Here is a 20,743-nt window from a genome sequence, read left to right as displayed (position 1 = left end):
GTGTTTTCATCCCATAGAAGGGCCTTATGGTTGCATCTGCACTTTAGACCATTTTAATTGACATATACAGTTTTATTTTATTTCATCATGTTCATTTTAAATACCATTATTAATCTAAAGTTGATGTCCTTTGCCAACAACAGAGAAGCAGCAGCATGAAGTACTGTCTTTTGGAATTAGAAGCTCTAAATGACGGCCTCATTCTAAAGAACTGTGTGACTTTTGGGAAGTCACTTGACCTCTCAGAACCCATCTTACCTAATGAAAATGACGGGGCTGAGGGAAATGCTCTCTACTGTCTCTGCCCAACATTTCCAAAACATCTAGTCTTACCTACAGTATTCACCAATGTATCTGCCTTTTTCCATCTTGTGAAGGGAAGAACATGGCGGGATAGAGGAGCGAGGTGGTGCATGTCATCACTGCTGAGGTATTCTCTGAGACCCAACAAGGAACACCTAGCCTCACTGCTTCCTATGGTCCTTCACTCTTCTTCTGGAGAGCACTCTGCTCAAGTCTCTCTTTCTTTTTTGCTCCTTTACAGTCCTTCTGTGGGAAAAACTAAAAGAAAGGAGGGAGGAGCTAGGAAAGAATTGCAATCCAAGTCAGCACTATTTTAGAGAGCGAAGTCCTGTCCTCTGTATTCATGTGCATTTCAGCGCTACAACTTCAGCTACACTTGCTGGACCAACATCGAGGAACGGCAAGGAGAGAGACATAGTTAAAATAGCTCAGGTATTTCTGCTAGTTCTTCCCCTCAGGACTACTGTGGGTGACATGAATGTTCATTCCTTTGGGCCCCTCATGTTCCTTTTAATTCAAGCAACTTGACCTGCTGATTGGGCTTCAAGGGTCATTTTGCCTACCTCTGAATTTGCCTTAAGCACTCACTTTAAAACCTGCTGATGATGTGATGCCACTGTAGGTTCCATATATGTAAGTCCCAAAGCAAAACAAAGTCAATAAAAAGACTTAAAATACAGACCAGCTTATCACAAAAGAATCTCCACATGGCCCATAAAATCTGTTGTTTAGAAGTGATGATTCAAATTGCAAAACCAAAGAAACAAACTCTTGACCTCCTTAAAATGAAACCAAGCATGTCTTTTGTTTCTTCAGTGACTCAGTGATTTCTTTTTATTTTATTATACTTATCGTTATTATTATATTTTTAGTATTTGGGATATCTCATCGCATGCACACACTCATGTACACAGGCGCACAAACACACACACACTTAACAGCTATTGCCTTTGAACTGCTTACTGCACTGGAATTGTTTCTGGATAATTCAATCCACCAAGTGGAAGGGTAGGCAGCTGGGTGAGGTGCAACTGTGCACTGTCTCAAAGAAAATTTTATAATCATTCCAGTTTTTGAGGTTAAGCCAAGTGTTCTGGAAAGGTATTTGAGGGAGATGAAAGTCTCAGGTAATAATGATCATTAGGAGTCCACTTCCTTATTTCCCTACATAAACCAGTCATCAAACCCAACAGAGGACCAGAGGGCACAAAGACCAAGGATTTTAGGTGTCTTGATGTGTCATTCCTGTGTAGCATAATCAACATCTGCCCTGCTATTCTGTCAAGAAAGGGAAATACTGAATATGTTAATATTTGGGAATGCAGCAAGTCTTTTACTCCTCACCTCACATAATTGTTCTCTTAAAACTATATTTTGCTTTTAAAAGGTGGAAACACATAAAATACCGTAATTCACAGTGGAGGAATTTTCCTGTTAAGTATGATTGGATGATTTCAAAAAAAGGAGAAAGAAAAATAGCCGAAGAACTTTACTAGCCCATCATTATTGTAATCCATTTGCACACGAAATGTATAAGGATTTCTCATACATCAGGTTTTGTTAGCCAAGCGTAAGGATGAACATATGTGCATATGCAAATGAAGCTAAAATGTACACTAAATACTAATTATGAAATCATTGGCTCTACTTCAGAAGATTTGATCTTATAGGTTCCTAGAGTATATAATTTCCAACATCCATATAGCACTCTCCCCTATCTGAAAATTCAAGTTCTTTAATTAATAAGGATGGTATGCATGCAGTCACTAACAAGTATGCTGTTAAATAAACAGGAAATGTGGCCTATGCCTTGTTCTCTAATGATATGAAGGCAGCAGATGGTTCGAAAAAAGATGTGTCAGTAAATGGTGGTAAATCATAAACAGGGATAGATTGCCAGCTCACCTCAAATCTAGCCCTTTTTCCCAGTCCCTACAGCTCACTAAGTGCTGCCACTCAAGTTAAACTTAACTGTGTCAGATTTTTGATTCATGCCTTTAAACACTTAAGCAGTATCTAATGTCACAAACTGAGTTGTGGCCATTTCACAATCGATTCTGATTGTCTCAGCCAAAATGATCATAGGTTAATATACATCTGTCACTGAGATAACTAGAGAGAATGAAATGGCTTAGCTTCTCTCCATTCATTTGGTACATTTTGTTAGGTACTCAAATACTGTGATCCAGGATTGTATTCTTACAGAAAGAAAGAAACAAACAACAACAACAACAACAACAACAAATCAGCATATCCTTCAGGAAAAAAAAAAACAACACAGCAAAACTAATGTGACACCAATTTAGCAGCAATTCCAAATAACAATAACAGTCACACAATTGGCCTGTTAATATAATTTTGGCATTTTGTCAGTATCACTAGTAATTTGGACTTAATAATAGCTGGTGTAACATCACTGGCCTAGATAGCTCTAGTCCACTGGCACTGTAGTTAGGTACTAAAGACACAGGTGTTGAGACAGTGAAAAAAACAAAGAATCACAGGAAAGAATAAAGGTGGACTACAGTGAGATACGGTGAAGAGTAGCTCAGAAGGAGAAAACAATAAATAGTAATTTCAAGTCTTACAGGAATTCAGAAAAAACTCATAGAGATTGCTTATCTTGTCATGTAGTAATTGGAAAGAGTAAGTTTTTTTTAAAGCTGTATATGTTTACAAACACAATCTGTTCACTTTTAATGATCATTTTAATTAAACAAACGAAGACAGCTTTGAATTTCATGTATTGACCTGACCATCTTAGGGATCCAAAGGGCTTTGGGGTAGGCAGACAACCAAGTAACACACTTTCAAGCAGCATTAGCTCCTAAAATAATAGTGATGGTCATTAACCAAAAAATTATTAATATAAATACAAATTAAGTCTTCAGTGTCACCTTGATCTTCATCCCTACTCATTCACCTGGATACCAACTTTCGGGGTGAATTTTTATGTAAGGAAAATATGGTTTATAGTTGTCATTTCTAGTTCTCTTTGTAGAATTAATTAGTATCAACTCCTCATCCCCTGCAAACAAGCCTATTTTTAAAAAGTCTTTGAATCTTTATTTTATTGCACAGAAAAAAAAAAATTCTCATGACAGATTAACATCCCACATTTGAGGAAGATCTTTGGTATGTATCCTGGTTCATGACTTTGGCTTTCTCCAACTTTATGTCAAAGAATTTGAAGGACAGATTGTAACCATTAGTATATATTCATAGTTTGTTTCTGGAGCCCAATTAGGCATTTAGAAACATAAAGGATACTTCTTTAGCTCTGCATAAGGTTTTTGTAGCATATTCCCTGAGAGGAAATACATTTTGGTGGCTGTAAGAGTAATTATCAAGAAGCAATGATTTGGGGTCAGTGAGAAACACTCTGAAAGAGAAAGAAATTTGTGCCAGTTGTGTTGCTTAAAGGGAGGAAGCTGAAGCAATATGTAATCTTCAATAGTCTATTTAATCCAGTAACACCATTTTATCTTCTCTCATCTGTGTCATCCCTTAGCAAAATGAAGCTTGGCGAATATAATTAAGACCCACGTAGTCTAGTTATATTAGCGAAATTAATGCTACTGTCAGTTTGGTAACTTGAAGATCTCAACCTGATGGATGAATAGATGGATAGATATATTCCCCGAGTAGCATCTCCCAGCAATTTATTAGTTTTAGCATGGTGGCAAAATATGCTTTCATTGTTCTATTTACATTCCATGTTGACAGAGAGAACATTTTGGGGGATTTCAGCCAGACCCAGAATACTCATAGTGATTGATTTTGAACCAAAGCCATACCAATTGTTCTAGATGACAACTTAACTTTATAAATCTTGCCAAAGGTTCACAGATCTCAGGACCTTTGACTGTCATCTAGATTAAAAAGTAAAGGTCCACTGTGCAGGTCACTTCTATTAGAGAGAAACTAACTGACATCCTAAGCAGTATTGATAATGTTTGGCAAGGGCCAGCTGTCTCGTGATTTTATTGATGTGGTAGACTGAGGCACAGAGGCCAACTCAAGAACTCGAAACAAGAATCAAGTGCTTTAACTTTATTTTCCTGCATATAGTCAGAAAGGCACAGAAATTATGACTTATGAATTTACAATAATTTTTATTCTCAATGACTATACTAGGTTAGTTATTTTTGTATCTACGTATACAAAGAGTGTGATTTTTGGTGAGTATATGAAATGCAACATTTCAAGAGTTTTTACTAAAATATTAAGAAGAAATGGTGTATTTCGTTCATCCTTACTGGCTCTCTTCTTAATAATAATTAAAAAGTTATTCATATCATTAGAGAACAAGGCATAGGCCACATTTCCTGTTTATTTAACAGCATACTTGTTAGTGACTGCATGCATACCATCCTTATTAATTAAAGAACTTGAATTTTCAGATAGGGGAGAGTGCTATATGGATGTTGGAAATTATATACCCTAGGAACCTATAAGATCAAATCTTCTGAAGTAGAGCCAATGATTTTTTTTTTTTTTTTTTAGGAATAGATTATTTTTTAAAGATTTTATTTATTTATTTGACAGACAGAGATCACAGGTAGGCAGAGAGGCAAGCAGAGAGAGAGGAGGAAGCAGGCTCCCTGCTGATCAGAGAGCCCGATGCGATGCCGGGCTCGATCCCAGGACGAAGGCAGAGGCTTTAACCCACTGAGCCACCCAGGCGCCCCAAGCCAATGATTTCATAATTAGTATTTAGTGTACATTTTAGCTTCATTTGCATTATTTTTAATAATTATATGGCTACTCTAAATTTTTTTAATATTTATTCTGAGTTGTTATCCTTATAATTGGCTTATATAACATGTATATTTAATAGGAAGCATTGTTGTAAACTGGTCACTCTTGGATTTGTGGTAAATGACCATAAAGGATTTTGAAACTGGCTTTAGACCAGTCAGGCCTTTGTGACTGGATATTTATTGGCTTTGTGTCTAGTGACTTACAAAAGCAAAAATAAACAAACAAACAGCAACAACAACAAAACAGAAACAAAGACGTTCCCACACTTGCTCTTATCTTTTATATCATAATTTGTCTTGTCTATTCACTCTTTGGTTCACTCTTTGGAAGAATACACTCCGGAGTGTATTCTTCCAAATCTTCCGTAGTTCTTTCTAGATTTCAAGCCTGTCCCACCCTCCCTGTTCCTTACCCCTTTAGGTATGGGAGTGGTAATAATTTCATACTTTTCGGGGCGCCTGGGTGGCCTCATGGGTTAAAGGTTCTGCCTTTGGCTAGGGTCATGGTCTCAGTGTCATGGGATTGAGCCCCGCATTGCACTCTGTTCAGTGGGGAGCCTGCTTCCTCCTCTCTCTCTCTCTCTGCCTGCCTCTCTGCCTACTTGTGATCTCTGTCTGTCAAATAAATAAATAAAATCTTTAAAAAAAAATTAATACTCTTCCAGGTCCTTGCCTCCCTCCCTCGTTTTTATTAGTGCACTTTCTCCAGCCCACACTCCACGAAGAGTTCCTTCATTAAACTCCTCATTAATCCTTTTGAGTGCCCTCTCTTCCATGCCAGAACATTGAAAGATATGCTAGCTACACGAGCTTGTGGAGAGGCATATTTTCACCTTGAGATTTGATGGATGCCTCAAAGCCTTCTCTATCTCGAAATCCCAATTCATCTGCCACCATGCCTCAAGCCTTCACGTGTATGAATTAAAATGGCTTTCAATGGATCTTACTGAGGTGTAGATATTCTTCCAAAGGATAACACTTAGCATTTTAGTCAATAACATTATCAGACTAATGAGTTGGTCAGAGTAACCAACCACAAATTATGCCCAAGAGATGGATCATTTTGGAGAGACATATTGGAAGATAATAAAACATTTCATTGCATAATTTCATTGCAGAGGGACAGAAGACCAGGATAGGAAACAGATGTGATTAGCCGTAACACCTCCAAAGAAATTATTGAAATAACCCAGAGGAAGAAAAAAGAAGATCCCTCAGAATAGAAGGTCAAATTTTGCTTACCAAGATTTTTTTCTCCTGGATACTAATTAATGGCAGCCCTATCCCCTCTTTTGTTTTCCTACTTCACTCTGAAACTCTATCCTGAGAATAATGCTAGTTTGCCTAAAATTTTGCATGTAAATATAAGCTTAATCTTGAGAAATTTGTAAATATTTTTGTTTAGATGGTAAAGTACATTGATGTTGCAATGAAGTTTATTTCTTTATCAGAAAAAGGGTGATGATTTACATCTCATAAAATCGTAATGACAAAAAGTTTTTGGTGGTAAGTATAGCCACATTGTATCTGTCGAATAGTTGGGAGTTCGGGTCAACTACCAATAACATCGAATTATTAAAGAGATGTTTTCTAGTATCGGAAAACTATGGTCTCCAATTGGCAATAGGCAGAGCAGAAAATAATGCAGGAAATCTCAGCTGAATTTGCATAGATGTTATAAAATTCCCATGTAACACTTATTATTTTAAGAGAGAAATTTATCTTTCAAAGACCGATATTAATGAAGTAATTTCTCTGGATTTGCAAGGTGCATTCAGAGATAAAGATACATTTTAGATTGGAATGGGTAATTCTATGCATCACCCTGAGAGGGCAAGATTTCTCTCCACAATAGTCTATTATACAGGCCATTTTCAATAATGAAGTAATGCCATTTTCAACAGTTCCCTTAGGAGATTCTTTCAAAATATAACGTTAAACTTCTCATTTTTTTTGAGTAGTTTTCTTTATGTTCAACTGAATTTAAGCAGTGAAGTTTACCATGATATTTTATGTGTACTCTAATGTGACATATTATCTTCTTTTAAAATCACCTTTTCCCCTAAAATTCATGAAAAATAATTTCATCCCTTAGAGTTTTAAGCCAGTGTATTTATAGAATCTAAACTACATTTAAGTTTTCAATACATTCCCTAATCAACTTCAGTTTTTTAAATGTCTTCCCACTTACCTGAACATTCCTGTACTGAAGAGCTAAATCTTATACAATAATCTGCATCTCATTAGGTTCTGCTTTACAATAATGGCTAACAATTACTTTGGTGTCTTCAGGCTTTAAAGAATTATTTTGTCATGGATCCTGTGAATCTGGACTTTGGAGGACATCTAAAGATCTCTGATGGTTAAAGGAGTTATAAACTTTCTGGCATGATCAAGTAGTTTGAGAAGACACAGGAAGCGACCTAATTATGTTTCATTTTGGGACATTCCACTTGCTTCATCTCCGAAGTAGGGTAGTGTGTAAGTGCTTTTAAATGCAGCTGTTTTGCATTAATTAATTCCATCTAGATATTCCAAGTACTATCCTAGTGAAGTTTTATGCTGGGAACTCTTAGCAAAGTTTCTTATGTACACGTAAAAACTATTTGATTACAATTTTCTCAATGTAAATTACTTGTGACATAATGTTTTGTGTACAGTTTTTATGTAAGCTCACTGATCTGAGTGCTCAGAACAAACTTCATTTATTCATTTGTTTTGAAACATCTCCAGTAATTATCTACAATGTCCCAGTCCCTGGTAACACATGCAGTTATCAAAAACAAACTACCTGGCTTTGTGGTGCTTACATTCTACTGTGAGAGCTAGATCATTAACAGATAAATACATTGTGGCAGGTAACAATGAGAGATATCAAGAAAAAATCAGCTGGGTAAGGAAATAGAGTGACTGGGTAGCAGATATTTTGTTTTTATAAAGTGCTCAGTAAATGCCTCTATGATTGAATTTGAGGAAACCTCTAAATGCAGTGAGTGAGTTTCTTTAAGGCCAATGAAAAGACAGCCCAGACAGAAATAATAACAAATCCGAGGACCTCATTAATCTTGGTGTATTTGAGGCACAGCAAGAAAGTCAGTGGAGCAGAGTAAGGTGGGGTTGCAGAGAGCAGGTGGGAGATATGAGTTCAGAGAGTTAGACAGAAGCCAGATCATGTGAAACTTTTTGGACCATAGAAAGGAGCATGTCTATTACTCTGATGTGATGGGAGGCAAAGGAGTGATGCATTCTGCCCTAAATATTATGTTAGACTGAGTAGCCCCCAAATAGATTCACATCCTAGTCCCTAGACCATGTGACAATGTTATCTTCCATGGCAAAAGGGACTTTGCAGTTGTGATTAAATTTCAGATTTTGAGATGAGAAGATTATCCTGGATTAGCCACCTAGGCATTATGTAATCATAATGGTCTTTATAAGAAGGATTCAGAAGTTTGAGGAAGGCTATGATAAAAGCAGGGGAGATAGATGTGCTTTGTAAATGGAAGAAGTACTTGGAGGTCAAGGAATGTTGATGGCCACCAAAAGCTAAAAGAAGGAAAGGGAATGGAATCTCCCCCCACAGTTCCAGAAGGAAGTAGTACCGTTGATATGCTGACTTTAGTTTCATGAAATTGATTTCAGACTTTTGACCTCCAGAACTGTAAGAGAATAAATTTATGTTGTTTTAAGCCACTAAGTTTGTGATAATTTGTTACAGCAGTAATAGGAAACAAATATAAGTGCATTAGTTACATACTTGTAACATCAGTTGAGTCTTGAACAACATGGGTTTGAACTGCATGGGCCCCTTAGACATGAATTTTATTTTATTTTTTTATGAATACAGTACAGTACTACAAATGTATCTTCTTTATGCCTTTCTTAATATTTTCTTTTCTCTAGCTTACTTTATTATAAGAACATAATATATAATACCTACAACATACAAAATGTGTGTTCATTGACTGTTTATGTTATCAGTAAGACTTATGGTCGACAGTAGGCTATTAGTAGTTAAATTTGCGGGGAATCAAAAGTGTGCAGATTTTCAACAGCATGGGGGTCAGTGCTCCGAACCTCCTCATTGTCCAAGGGTCATTTATATCCTTATTTATCAATTGATTGAAATGGATAGATAGATGCCTCTAGTTAGACATCGGAATGTCAGAAGAGTGGAGGAAGACTCAGTCAGTAGAGCATGAAACTCTTGATCTTGGGGTTATGATGTCAAACCCCACACTGGGGCTCCAGCTTTAAAAAAGTTAGGAAGTAGCAGTGGCTTGAGCTGGTGGGTTTTCAGGGAAGTAGGCAGACTAAAGAACTTTGGCTGTGTGTCTTGAGTAAATGACAGATGTTATATTAGTTTTCTGTTGCTGAGTCACCAATTACACAGTTTAGCTGGGTACAGCATTACAAATATATTCTCTCAGCTTCCATCTATTTATTATCCCAAGAGTCCAAGTGGACTCAACATGCCTAGGCTCTCACAAAGGTGAACTCAAGGTAACAGCTAGACTGAATTATTCTCTGGAGGTTTTAAGGAAGAATCCATTTTTTAGTTAATTTTGAATATTAGCAGACTCCTGTTCCTTATGGTTGTGGGACTGAGATCCTTGTTGTCCTAATGGCTACCCAGTGGACTGCCCAGTTGGAGCTGTTCTCTGCCACTTGAGGCTGCTCTCAGATCTTTTCTGTGTGTTCTTTTCTATTTTGAAAGCCACCCATGGCACATGGAATCATACCGTGTTTTGAATATGAGCTTCCTTCTGCCTCCTACTGGAGAAAACTCCCTGCTTTTCAAGGGCTCACATCATGATATTATGCCTACTGGATAATCTCTCTTTTATTTAACTAAGCATCAACCTCATTTGTAAATAAAGGACTTTATTGTGTCTGCAGTGTCCCTTTTGCCATTGTCTTCATCCCTCTGGGCTGCTGTACCAGAATCCCATAGTCTGAGTGTCTTAAACAATAAACATTTATTTTTCATAGTTCTGGAGGCTGGGAGGTCCAAGATCAAGATGCAGGCAAAATTTGTGTGTGGTGAGATCCCTCTTCCTGGTTTATAGACAGCCATCTTCTTGCTATATCCTCAATGGACTGAGAAGTTGGGAGGAGGAAGGGAAGGGGGCGTTGGCGGCAGAGGAGAGGGAAAGGGGAAGTGGGACTGAAGGAGCTAGCTTTTTGGATTCTTCTTTATCCCATTATTGAGGTTTTCATGACTCATTTAAATGTCATCTAATCCCAAATACCCAAATACCACCACACTGGGTGATAGGGTTTCAGCATATGAATTTGGGGGGACAGAAACCTTCAGTCCATAGTAACTATATAATGTAACACAATCACTTGTATGATATCTCTTCATATGCATGGTCCCAGGGATAGTTGAGAGAATATTGAAAGGAGAGGCATTTTAGGTTTCTGCCTAACAGGTGTCAAGGCTTATTCCTTTCTTTTTCTTTTTGTCTGAATTGAGCAAGCAGTATGCCTTATATAAGAATGGCAAATGTAGACAGAGTAGCAGGTTTGGAGAAAGGAAAAGTAGCCGGAATTATGTTACTTGGAACGGCCAGTTAGAAATTGAAATGATGTCGAGGAGCTGATGATCAGATATGCTGATGTGGCCCCAGGAGAACAAACTGGGACTGGAAATATAAATATATATAAATATACGACATGCGAGTCCCCACCATCATGTGAGCTCACCTGGAATGAATCGAGAAAAGGAGCACTGAGCAGTCCAACTGTTAGAAGTCTGGAAAAGGAAACAGAAACAGTGAGGCTAGTGATGGACTGGAGAAATCGGGAAAAAAGTGACAGCACCAAGGAACTTGTTAAATTTGAAAATTTGGGGGTTTCACCTCAAGCCTACAGAATCAACATTCCTGGTTGGGGTCAAGCATTTATATGCACTAAAAAGCCCTCCAGCTAACTCTGATACATGTGAAAGTTTGAGAGCTTTAGTTGTTTGGACCACAGGGACAGCACATACCGGAAGAGGATAAGTCCTCAATGTCCTCGAATCTCAAAGTCAAGTCCTTGAACGTGAGCAGCAGCAGCGGGGTTTGTGAGATTGTTAGCAGTGAGGGAACTGAGGACCCAGAATGCTTAAAATAAATTGGGACAAGTCTCTATGCCCTCTGAAGACTGGGAGAAGAATCTGTAGCTCAGACTAGGGAGGAACAAGGCTGCAGTTACAAGCGTCCCAGGTGAAGATCATCAGAGTCCACTATGCAAATGAAAATTAAGCTCACCAATTTGTTTCTCTTCCCCATTCTGCAATATGGGAACCAGTGGAGATTGTGTAAAGGCAGATTACTTCACAATATTGTGTACTACTGACCTAGTTTTAGATAAGCAACTGAGGATTTTTTTAAGGGGGCAGAAGATTACATAGCTTGTTTGTTTTTAATTTGGAGCTCAGCTAAAATTAATCTGTAAAAACTTACTTTATTTCTTAACACCTTAGATTGGCTCCTTAAAATGTGTTGCCCATCAAATAAGATTTACTACATGTTTTTTGAGAAACAATGCAATTTGCAAGTAATGGAGAATAATTCAGCTAAATATCAATATGTGAATGAGACTTGAAATGAAAGTTATTAAATATAATCAAAAGAAATGGTAAACTATAAAAGAAAGTAAATGTGATCTGCAATGATGTAAATAAGGTGCTTCACATCAAACAATTTGGTCAAAATTTGGTCATTAATTTAAAGAATCTATAACCATAGACCTTTCCCGTTCAACTGATCGCAACATCAAAGACTGATAATGGCTAAGAAAAAATTATCAACGATAATTTTCTTTGCAACAGTTAGCTTTTGCAGGTGAGAAAAAAGCAGCGGATATTTATGCCATGCAGAAGAAAGCTAAAGATTTTTAAGGAAGTGCTCTCCATTCTTTGTGAGCTATAACGTTTGTCCAAATAGCAATATCCTCTCCTGCAGAGAATCTGCTGCTTGGGCTGGCCATGTGTTATTGTATTTGGACTGTCTCCATCTGCAAATGTTGACTTTTCATCTGTGACCAAGGAAAAAAAATCTGTATGAGGAATGTGTAAAACATTTAATCCTTGTTTACTTGTTAACCAAAGGTTTTGTCAAATCCTGCTGGTGTGGGGTTTTGCATTTGCTTCTCAAGGTGACTTGTAGGGGGAGTCACAATGTAGGGTTTAAATCTGAGCTATAAGCTAAAAACTCTGCCAAAATCATTAGGTTTTTACTTAGATTTAGAAATCTAAATACTTGTTCTAAATATAGTTTTACATTCAAAGACCTAAATGTGACCTAAATAATACAGTAGTCGATAGGAAAAATTGATTTATAATTCCTTTGTTCTGTCTGGGGCTTCCCATTACTAAAACGAATATAACACTGAAAAGTTTGATTATCTATGGCAAACCACAATGGAATTTGATAAGAATAAGAAAACGGTAGAGGTCATTCATCAAAATCTAGTCTCTTACTCTCAATTTATAGATGAGAAACTGGGAGCTGAAATCTCTTAGGAATCTAAAATTACTTTCACAAAGTCCATATTAATTCATTGTTTTATTGTGTTTCAAATATGTTTCTGTTTGCCCTGGCTATCGATGATGACCATGTGATCTGACATTTCTAGACTGGTTCTGATTTTTGATGTTCTATGCAGCAATCTCTTGACACTAAAACAGGTTTTTTGTTTTGTTTTGTTTTGTTTTGTTTGAGATCCAACAAAACCTGTTGAGTAAATGAACGAAAAATATTTTTCCCTTAAGTATACTCAAATATGCCAGATCTATTTTTGGATTTAGACCGTCAACATAACTGTGCCGTATTATATCATATACCAATCTCAGTTCATGGCCATGGAATTTATTATAGATTTTGATTATTTTTCTGTGCAAGAGCAGAGTAATAGCTGATGTTTATTCCCATGTGACATTGATTTAAAAGGTTTGATTTGGCATCCTGTAATGGGAACTGAAGTAGAATGATGTATCAAAAGGGATTGTGGGTAATGCTCAACAACTTCTTCTGTTTTTCATGCCAACTTCTCATATTTGAAATTAATTTTTCCCATATTTAGATTGGAAGGAAATTAACTGATTTGATTTTTAACAGCAACTGTTCAATAAAGACAGTGATGATGGAATAGTAGTTAGGAGGGGTACCTGGCAAATGACTTTATTGGAATTTTTTCAGGGCCCTCTGTATTTACATAAGCATTTAGCTTTGGCTTTCCATTCGAGGTGATCCACAACAATGATAGGAAATTGTTCCACTGTTACAGCTTGCCTCAAAAAAAAAAAAAAAAAAAAGGAAAAACAAAAAAAAGAAAAAAGAAAGATAAGGGGAAAAATGAAAAAATAGTTAAAGAAAACAGAAATAAGCTAAAAATGATGGTGAAAATGAGCTAGTAAAAATACTAATATTTTTGGATTGGTTTCTTAGAGATGATAAAATTAACTTCAAATGTAGTGAGTGAAAATATTTGTTTCCCTGAAATTTTATTATAGGGAAATTGATTTAGGCAAGAAATAAGTATGAAAAGTAAGGTTTTTCTCAGTATATTAATAACAGCAAGTGTGAAGTAACATTATAGGATAAAAGCCTACATGAAATGGAAATTTCTTTAGAAAAAGTGAAGAAGTTTCATTGTTGTACCTAGAGATCTGGGAAACTGCTTCAGCAAATCCATATCTGTGGCTGTATCCTTCACTCCAAGGTGTTTAGGGATGCATGACTCTGCATATTCCATTCCTGCTACTGTAAAACTTGGGAAATCAGCAAAATTAGAACTTAAGAACAAATGTTTTGCATAAAAATGGTGATATGTTCTTATCACAAAAATGCCATTATAACATGAGAATCAGGTGCGTTCTGCAAGGAAGAGCTATTTTCCTATAATAAAAATTGAACAAAATGAAAAATTGAGTGAGAAGGGATGAGTTTGATCCCAAATGATATAAAAATGACTTATCTCTTTTGCAATTCAACTCTGGCAGTCTGTTTAATCTTATTTTACCTAACAGTAAAAATTGTAAAGAAAATTCATTCACATAAAAGGCCAAATCTTCATACAGTATGAAACCTAACCGGAAATAGGAAGCTCTCATGATTTTTTTTTTTTTTAATATTAGTTTCAAGCTTTGGAATTAAAAGGTTTTAAAGTCACCAGGTTGAAAATTATGTGGAGGACAAGCCATAAGGTACTTGTTAATTATAGCAGTAAGTTAATCAATGAAGAAACAGTTCTGCTTCTGGGTATAACAAAATGAGATCAAAACCCATTCAACTATCCTACCATTCAGGGATTGCTGGAGATCCATTAATTTGGATAGTTTCACATTGTAAACTCACATTTTTAAAAGTCAGCAATTCAAGCAGCTCTCTGACAGCTGTTGATGCCTAACCACAGAAAAAGTGTTTTGTTGGGTTTTGAGTGAGAAGGTGAGCTGTACAAATGTGGAGAGGGAAATACACTGACACCTGATATAAATATTAACTGAAACAACTTTCAAGCTTTCAATTATGTGCTTCTGTATTTGCTTTCAACATTTAAATGCAGAGACAGATGGCTTGTATAGTTTTACCAACCCTTGTGTCTTTATACATTCAGAAACCTGGAATGATAACCAAGCTCATAGATTGCAAATTTTGAAAGGGAACAAATAATTTAGGCTTTTAAGAAAAATCAATAAAAGCTTCAGTGTTAGAAAAATCATGATGGTAGATTTTAATTATTTTTGAAGAGAAGGGAAACCAATTGCATAATGCTGAAACTGTTAAAAGTATTGGTAAGAAGTTTGGATTCCTGACCTGGGTTCTAAATAGATACTGTGTGATGTTGCACAAGCAGGACAAGAAAGTAAATAAATAATTGGAGAAACAGGGAAAACGCTTGTGGATGCACACATGTAAAAATTTTCAGACATTTATTAAGAATCCAGCACAGTATCTGATATATGTGGCATAGGACAGATATTCAGTAAACTCTTTCTGAGGGAGCTTATGAATGGAAAATAACTATAATTAATCATCAATTAAAATAATTACTTATAGTGATAGCATTAAAAATAATCATGGTCAAAGATAAAGAGCAATATTTTAATGTATATACTTTCTGCAATATTATCAAAACTTTCCTGGTATTTCAAGTGCCCTGTATTTGATGGAGAATGAATGTTTTTTTTTTTTTTTTTAAGATTTTATTTATTTATTTGACAGACAGAGATCACAAGTAGGCAGAAAGGCAGGCTGAGAAAGGAGGAAGCAGGCTCCCTGCAGAGCAGAGAGCCTGATTCGGGGCTCCATCCCCAGGACCTGAGCCTAAGGCAGAGGTTTTAACCCACTGAGCCACGCAGGGGCCCCATGAATGGTTATTTTTAATTATATTTTAGAAAGTGACAGTTATCCATATCAGTGCTTTAGAAAGAATGTTTTTCTCCTTTCAAAAAGTATAAAACAACTCAGTCACTGTTTCTAAAAATAAAAGAAATGAATTGGAAACTCTTCCATGTTCAACATGCTTCCGATTATAAACTTCTAAAGAGCGGGGACTGTCGGGACTTTTTAATTAAAAAGTGGGTTTTGTTTTTTTGTTTTTTGTTGTTGTTGTTGTTGTTTTCCTTTTTACCCATTCATGACAACTTGGAAGCATTGTTAATTCCCAAAATAAAACCCATGGGGTTTTTTTTTTTTGTTGTTGGGTTTTTTGTTTGTTTGTTTGTTTGTTTTTTAATATCAGGGCAACTGCCGGTGATTATATAAAGGCCCAAATAAAAAAAAAAAGAAAACATTTCCCTATTTAATGTCATATCCCAAAATAAAAACTTAGCAAAGCATAAAGCAAAGTATATTTTCCCATAGTGCAGCTCAAGCATATAAGGACACTGGTATAATATACTTTAATATAGGTTTTTAATATAGGGTTTTGTTTTTTTTTTCTTTAATGCAGTCTTGATTCAGTTCTGAGGCCCTGGCTAGAATTCCCCTTCTTGAATAAACCCAGACCACACACTACTCCCCTTCTAGAGCTCTTAGGGTCCTAGATCATTATGCAATCTCCCTAAGTGCCACAGCTCTTAGGTACCAAATAACTGGGGACAGCCCCATATGCCCTAGATTTTCAGGAATTATTCAACTATTAGTCAATCGATGGAGAGCCCAGGAAACATCCCACCCTATTTGCCATGCATAAACTGCCCCCTGAAATTGGTTTCCTTTTAACCTATTCTTTGTTGCAGTTCTCTGTGTGGCCCCTGCCCAGAGGCATTTTCTCCTTCAGAGCTGTAAGAAAAACTTTGGGCTTTCATCCCAGTGTTGTGTTGTCTACCACATTGTGGTGGATCTTTAAATCTTATACAGCCTGAAAGACTTACCTAAAAACATACAAAATGTCTGTAAATTTACTTATATATTTTATCAAAGGCTTTCAAATTTATTCATAAATATAAATCATTAAGTACAATTCTCAGAGAGTGATTAATATTGTTTAATGGAAAGAAACTAATTTTATTTCAAGTCAAAGATTTTTGTATAGTACACATAAATTTTGACTGTGATGCCTTCAATTGTCAATTATCTGTAAGAGGAACTTTCAGAAAAAGATAGAAATGACATAACAGGGAACAAAGTCCATCTTTCACCTTGTAAAGAGACAAACCTTCTTAAATCAGGTAATTGGTAATGACACCTTTCATTACTAAGGACACCTTTTGCTCTCTTCTTTGTTCACTGCTTTTAAAATAATTGTTTCCCAAGATAACCTGAAAACTCTATGAGGACAGAGTTGACATTGATTTTGTTCACTGATGTATTCTTGGTGCCTGTCACAGTGTCAGCATATAGTACATGCTCAGTAAATATTTATGGAATAAATAAATGTTACTAGTTCTGAAAAAAAATGCTCTTTGTTAAAATGTGTCCCTCACTGCTGAGGACTAAGGATTCACATATACTCACACACATACACACTTTCTCAATCTCTGGATAATATCCTTAATTTAATGAGACGGTAATGAATGTTGGATAGAGCTATTTTAAAAATAATCTTGCATATTCTCCCTTTTTTATGTACTCAATAAAAACCTGATTCTATTGCTATTTCTGAGGTAGCCGATTATTTGTTTTCCTTTGGAGGTATTAACAACAAGAAAAACTTAATGGTTCTAGAAAAGTAAAAACGAAAGGCTGGTATCTAGTCCTCAAGCTAGATTATACATCAAACTGGTGATTACTTTACCTCCATTGATGTCTTGAAAGTAGTGAATATATTTAACAGAAAAGTTAAATAATTCATTTATTAGCTGTCACAAAGTATTGTTAGGCAAAGAGATGTGTTGTTGAGGAAGCTTTTGGTGTGATGTTTGTTAAATCAGCATCTTCTATTATAATTACTTAAGGTCTGCCTTTAAGCAGAGGATATTTTTAATTATTTCGCAGAACATTTTCAACCCCATAAAATTTTAATTAACAATTAATATTGTTCATAGATCATCACTATTGCTTAGCACTATGAGGAATCAGAAGACTTGAGAAGTCATTTTTTCCCCTCATTAATGGATTTTAAATCTATTTGGGATAAAACAAAAATAAAGTGATCTTCATGAATGTACAGAACCTCCTCCAAAAGATGAAAGTATCATTAAGGCAAGAATTGAGGGAGCTCAGTTAGGACATTTATCATTCATCAGAGGAGATCTGTGAAAATCTTCAAGGTGCATATGAGGTATGAATTGTTGTAGTTATGGAATTTAGCAGTGGTACTTAGGAAGCAAGCTGACCTTGAAAAAGTAAGTAATTAAATAAAAGAAAATGGAAGAGGCAAAAAACATCTTCTAAATTTGTGATCTCAATATATGGAACATGGTTTGGTTTAAGCAAAATGTGTTAGCTTTGTGGATGTAGAGTCCTTGAACACACCTCTGTGAACCTAAAAGGAAGAAATTAGTTTGAACTTTTGAAGTGTGGACAGAATTCAGAGGGCAAAGAAAGGCACATAGAGAAGTTTAAGTTAAATATACTAGGAAGTAGTAATCATTGGAGATTGGTGAGAAATAGTTTTGAGTAACAAACATGTGTTTAAACAAAATAAAATTTTCTCTTTTGAGGGGATGAGAATACAGGTCAAATGAGAAGGAATTTTAAAGTTATTTTAAAGAGAAGAGTTTAGATTTTAAAAATGACTAAAATTTGAGCTTGTAGGAAATGGTAAATTTCAGCCATATTGTTTTCACATCTGGTGTCTGTTGTGATGTTGCTCGTGTTTTGGGGTCTCGAGTATTGGCCATCAACTTTTACCTATTTTGGAAGGTATTTTTCCATATGGAAGGAATAACTGAAGTATTAGTAAGCCAAACAGATGTTAATATTAAAAAAAAAAAAAAACAACAACACAATTATTGTGCACTTAAGTGCCAGTAGTGCTAATTTGGGTTTTAGCAAAGACACACATTCTAGCTAAGTGTTTGAATCATTGTTGAGGCAATCATGCAGATGTTTTCGTCACTTTCTTCTACGTTTTTACTCTGATAACTCTCTAGTCTTGCCTATCCAGGTAACTTCATTCATAAAATCAATTCCTAATTTCCAGCCTATCACTTATCACTTGACTATTTAATCAAGGGGAAAAGAATAAAGCAAAACAAATTGTCCTAAATCATTTTGGCTGTTGTTTTTCAGTAAAAGGTTAATTTCCTCTTTATAGAATCAGAAAAGAGTTTACTTTTGAAATCTGGTTAAAATGTATGTTCTAGACTGCCTGCTAGTAAAAGCAAACAAAAAACCCCACAAACTAATAGATAAATATCTATGATGAATTTTTCCCCTGAATATTGGACTTCATGTGATCCAATTTGCAACTTTAGCTAAACTTTCCTTCTAGTGAAATCCGGTTTATTTAATACACTTAGAAATATAGAAAATAGTTTAAGCTTGGAAGAAGACAAATGCTGTCTTCAGATGAAAATGACTTTTTATTTACTTGGATTTCAGAATGTTTGCAGCAGACAGACTAGGTGTTCCTTTAATAACATACACATTAATTAAAATATTTTTTTAGTTATTTTTGATTTTTTCAGTTATGCAGTTATTTTCACGTGATTTCATGTAAATTAACGTGTTTATATGGAAAAATGGTATTTTATGTAACCATTTAGAGTATTTAATTTTATTTTTATATTCATTTATTTTTTTTAAAGATTTTACTTATTTATTTATTTATTTGACAGAGAGAGAGATCACAAGTAAGCAGAGATGCAGGCGTGGGGGGGCGGGGAGCAGGCTCCCTGCTGAGCAGAGAGCCAGGTGTACACCTTGATCCCAGGACCCTGGGATCATGACCTGAGTTGAAGGCAGAGTCTTAACCCACTGAGCCACCCAGGTGCCCTAGAGTACTTACTTTTAATATAATATTTCAAGCAGTACTTTTGCTTTTTATTTTTATGGAGTTGTACATTCATACATTTTTCAACATCACATGTAAAATTTTTCTATTTTTCATGATTTCTCATAAATAAGAGCTTTTTTAAGTTGAGGATTAGAAGATAAATCAGTAATAATACATATGCCATAGAAAGGGTTGATCCGAAATGATGTATCTGTTTACTCTTGTCTGTTTCTGGCTGTAAGTGAAGGCCTAAGGAAAGGGATGATTCTTATTTTCACAGCAAGGAATTTGATTCCTTCTTGAAAGCATTTGAATTATTTGAATTGTTTAAGTTACGCTTTTCATGAGAAAATGAGATCACTGATGCACTTTTTGTCTAAGGAGACAATTTTACATTAAAATTCTAACTACTTTCTTTTCTTATTCTCTCTGTCTCTTGCCCTCTGTAGATGGGCCTTTGGGTCCCCGAGGATTAGCTGAAGCTACAGAGATGTGCACTCAAGAGTGCTTGGTTTTGGGTCACTCTGATAATTGCTGGATGCCTCCTGGCTTGGGTCCATATCAACACCCTAAATCTCCTCTCTCAACCTTTGCACCCCAGAAAGAATGGGTCAAGAAGGACAAGCTTGTGAATGGGCACACCCTTACCAGATCCTGGAAAGAAGATAGCAACAGGAACCAGTTCAATGACCGTAAGCAGTATGGCTCCAATGAAGGCCATTTCAACAATGGCAGCCACATGACAGACATTCCTCTGGCAAATCTGAAGTCTTATAAGCAAGCGGGAGGTACTATTGAGAGTCCGAAGGAGCACCAACTCTAAAAAAAAAAAAAAAAAAAAAAAAAAAAATAGAGGCAAAACAAATTTAAAAAAAAAAAAAAAAAAAAAAAAAGCTATATGGGACCTAATAACTTTAATCTAAATAGACATGCTAATACCCTGTGTGTCAGAGCTTTATGTATTCAATAGATCTCTATAACTATGCCCCTTTATAACAGGGATATCCATAACTTTGTGTTAGCACCATGGAGGATACAAAATTTTACAACATAAAAGAGAAGATAGTTCTACTAGCCATGTGATCTTGTTTACTAGAATTGATTAAACTCTCCAGAGATCACTCCATTGTGCAAATATCCATTTTTTTGTTTTTGTTTTGTTTTTTGTTTTGTTGTTGTTGTTGTTGTTTTATAATTGAATTTTACTTTTGACCCTGGACTGCTGCTATGAACAATAGAATATGCATTTGGAGAGTAAGAAAGTTCCGTGGATTAGAGTGACTGACAAACATATCCAGTTA

The 20,743-nt window shown here is 35.7% G+C and overlaps 1 protein-coding gene across 5 annotated transcripts in view; it reads left to right on the top strand.

Annotated features, from left to right (window-relative positions):
• PCDH9 (protocadherin 9) overlaps positions 1–20,286 on the top strand; it is an 890,080-nt gene extending 869,794 nt beyond the window's left edge. For all 5 annotated transcript variants that reach the window (XM_059377537.1, XM_059377535.1, XM_059377534.1 and 2 more), the window contains one exon: positions 19,892–20,286. In XM_059377537.1, coding sequence (XP_059233520.1) covers positions 19,892–20,265 — 374 coding nt within the window. In that variant the 3' untranslated portion in view covers positions 20,266–20,286. The remainder of the gene's footprint in view (positions 1–19,891) is intronic.
• Positions 20,287–20,743: the final 457 nt, after the last annotated feature.

The sequence above is a fragment of the Mustela nigripes genome, chromosome 15 (assembly GCF_022355385.1).
Source record: "Mustela nigripes isolate SB6536 chromosome 15, MUSNIG.SB6536, whole genome shotgun sequence".
Lineage (NCBI taxonomy): Eukaryota > Metazoa > Chordata > Mammalia > Carnivora > Mustelidae > Mustela > Mustela nigripes.
Note: the sequence above shows the minus strand (reverse complement) of the source record. Positions and strands in the feature narration are given on the sequence as shown.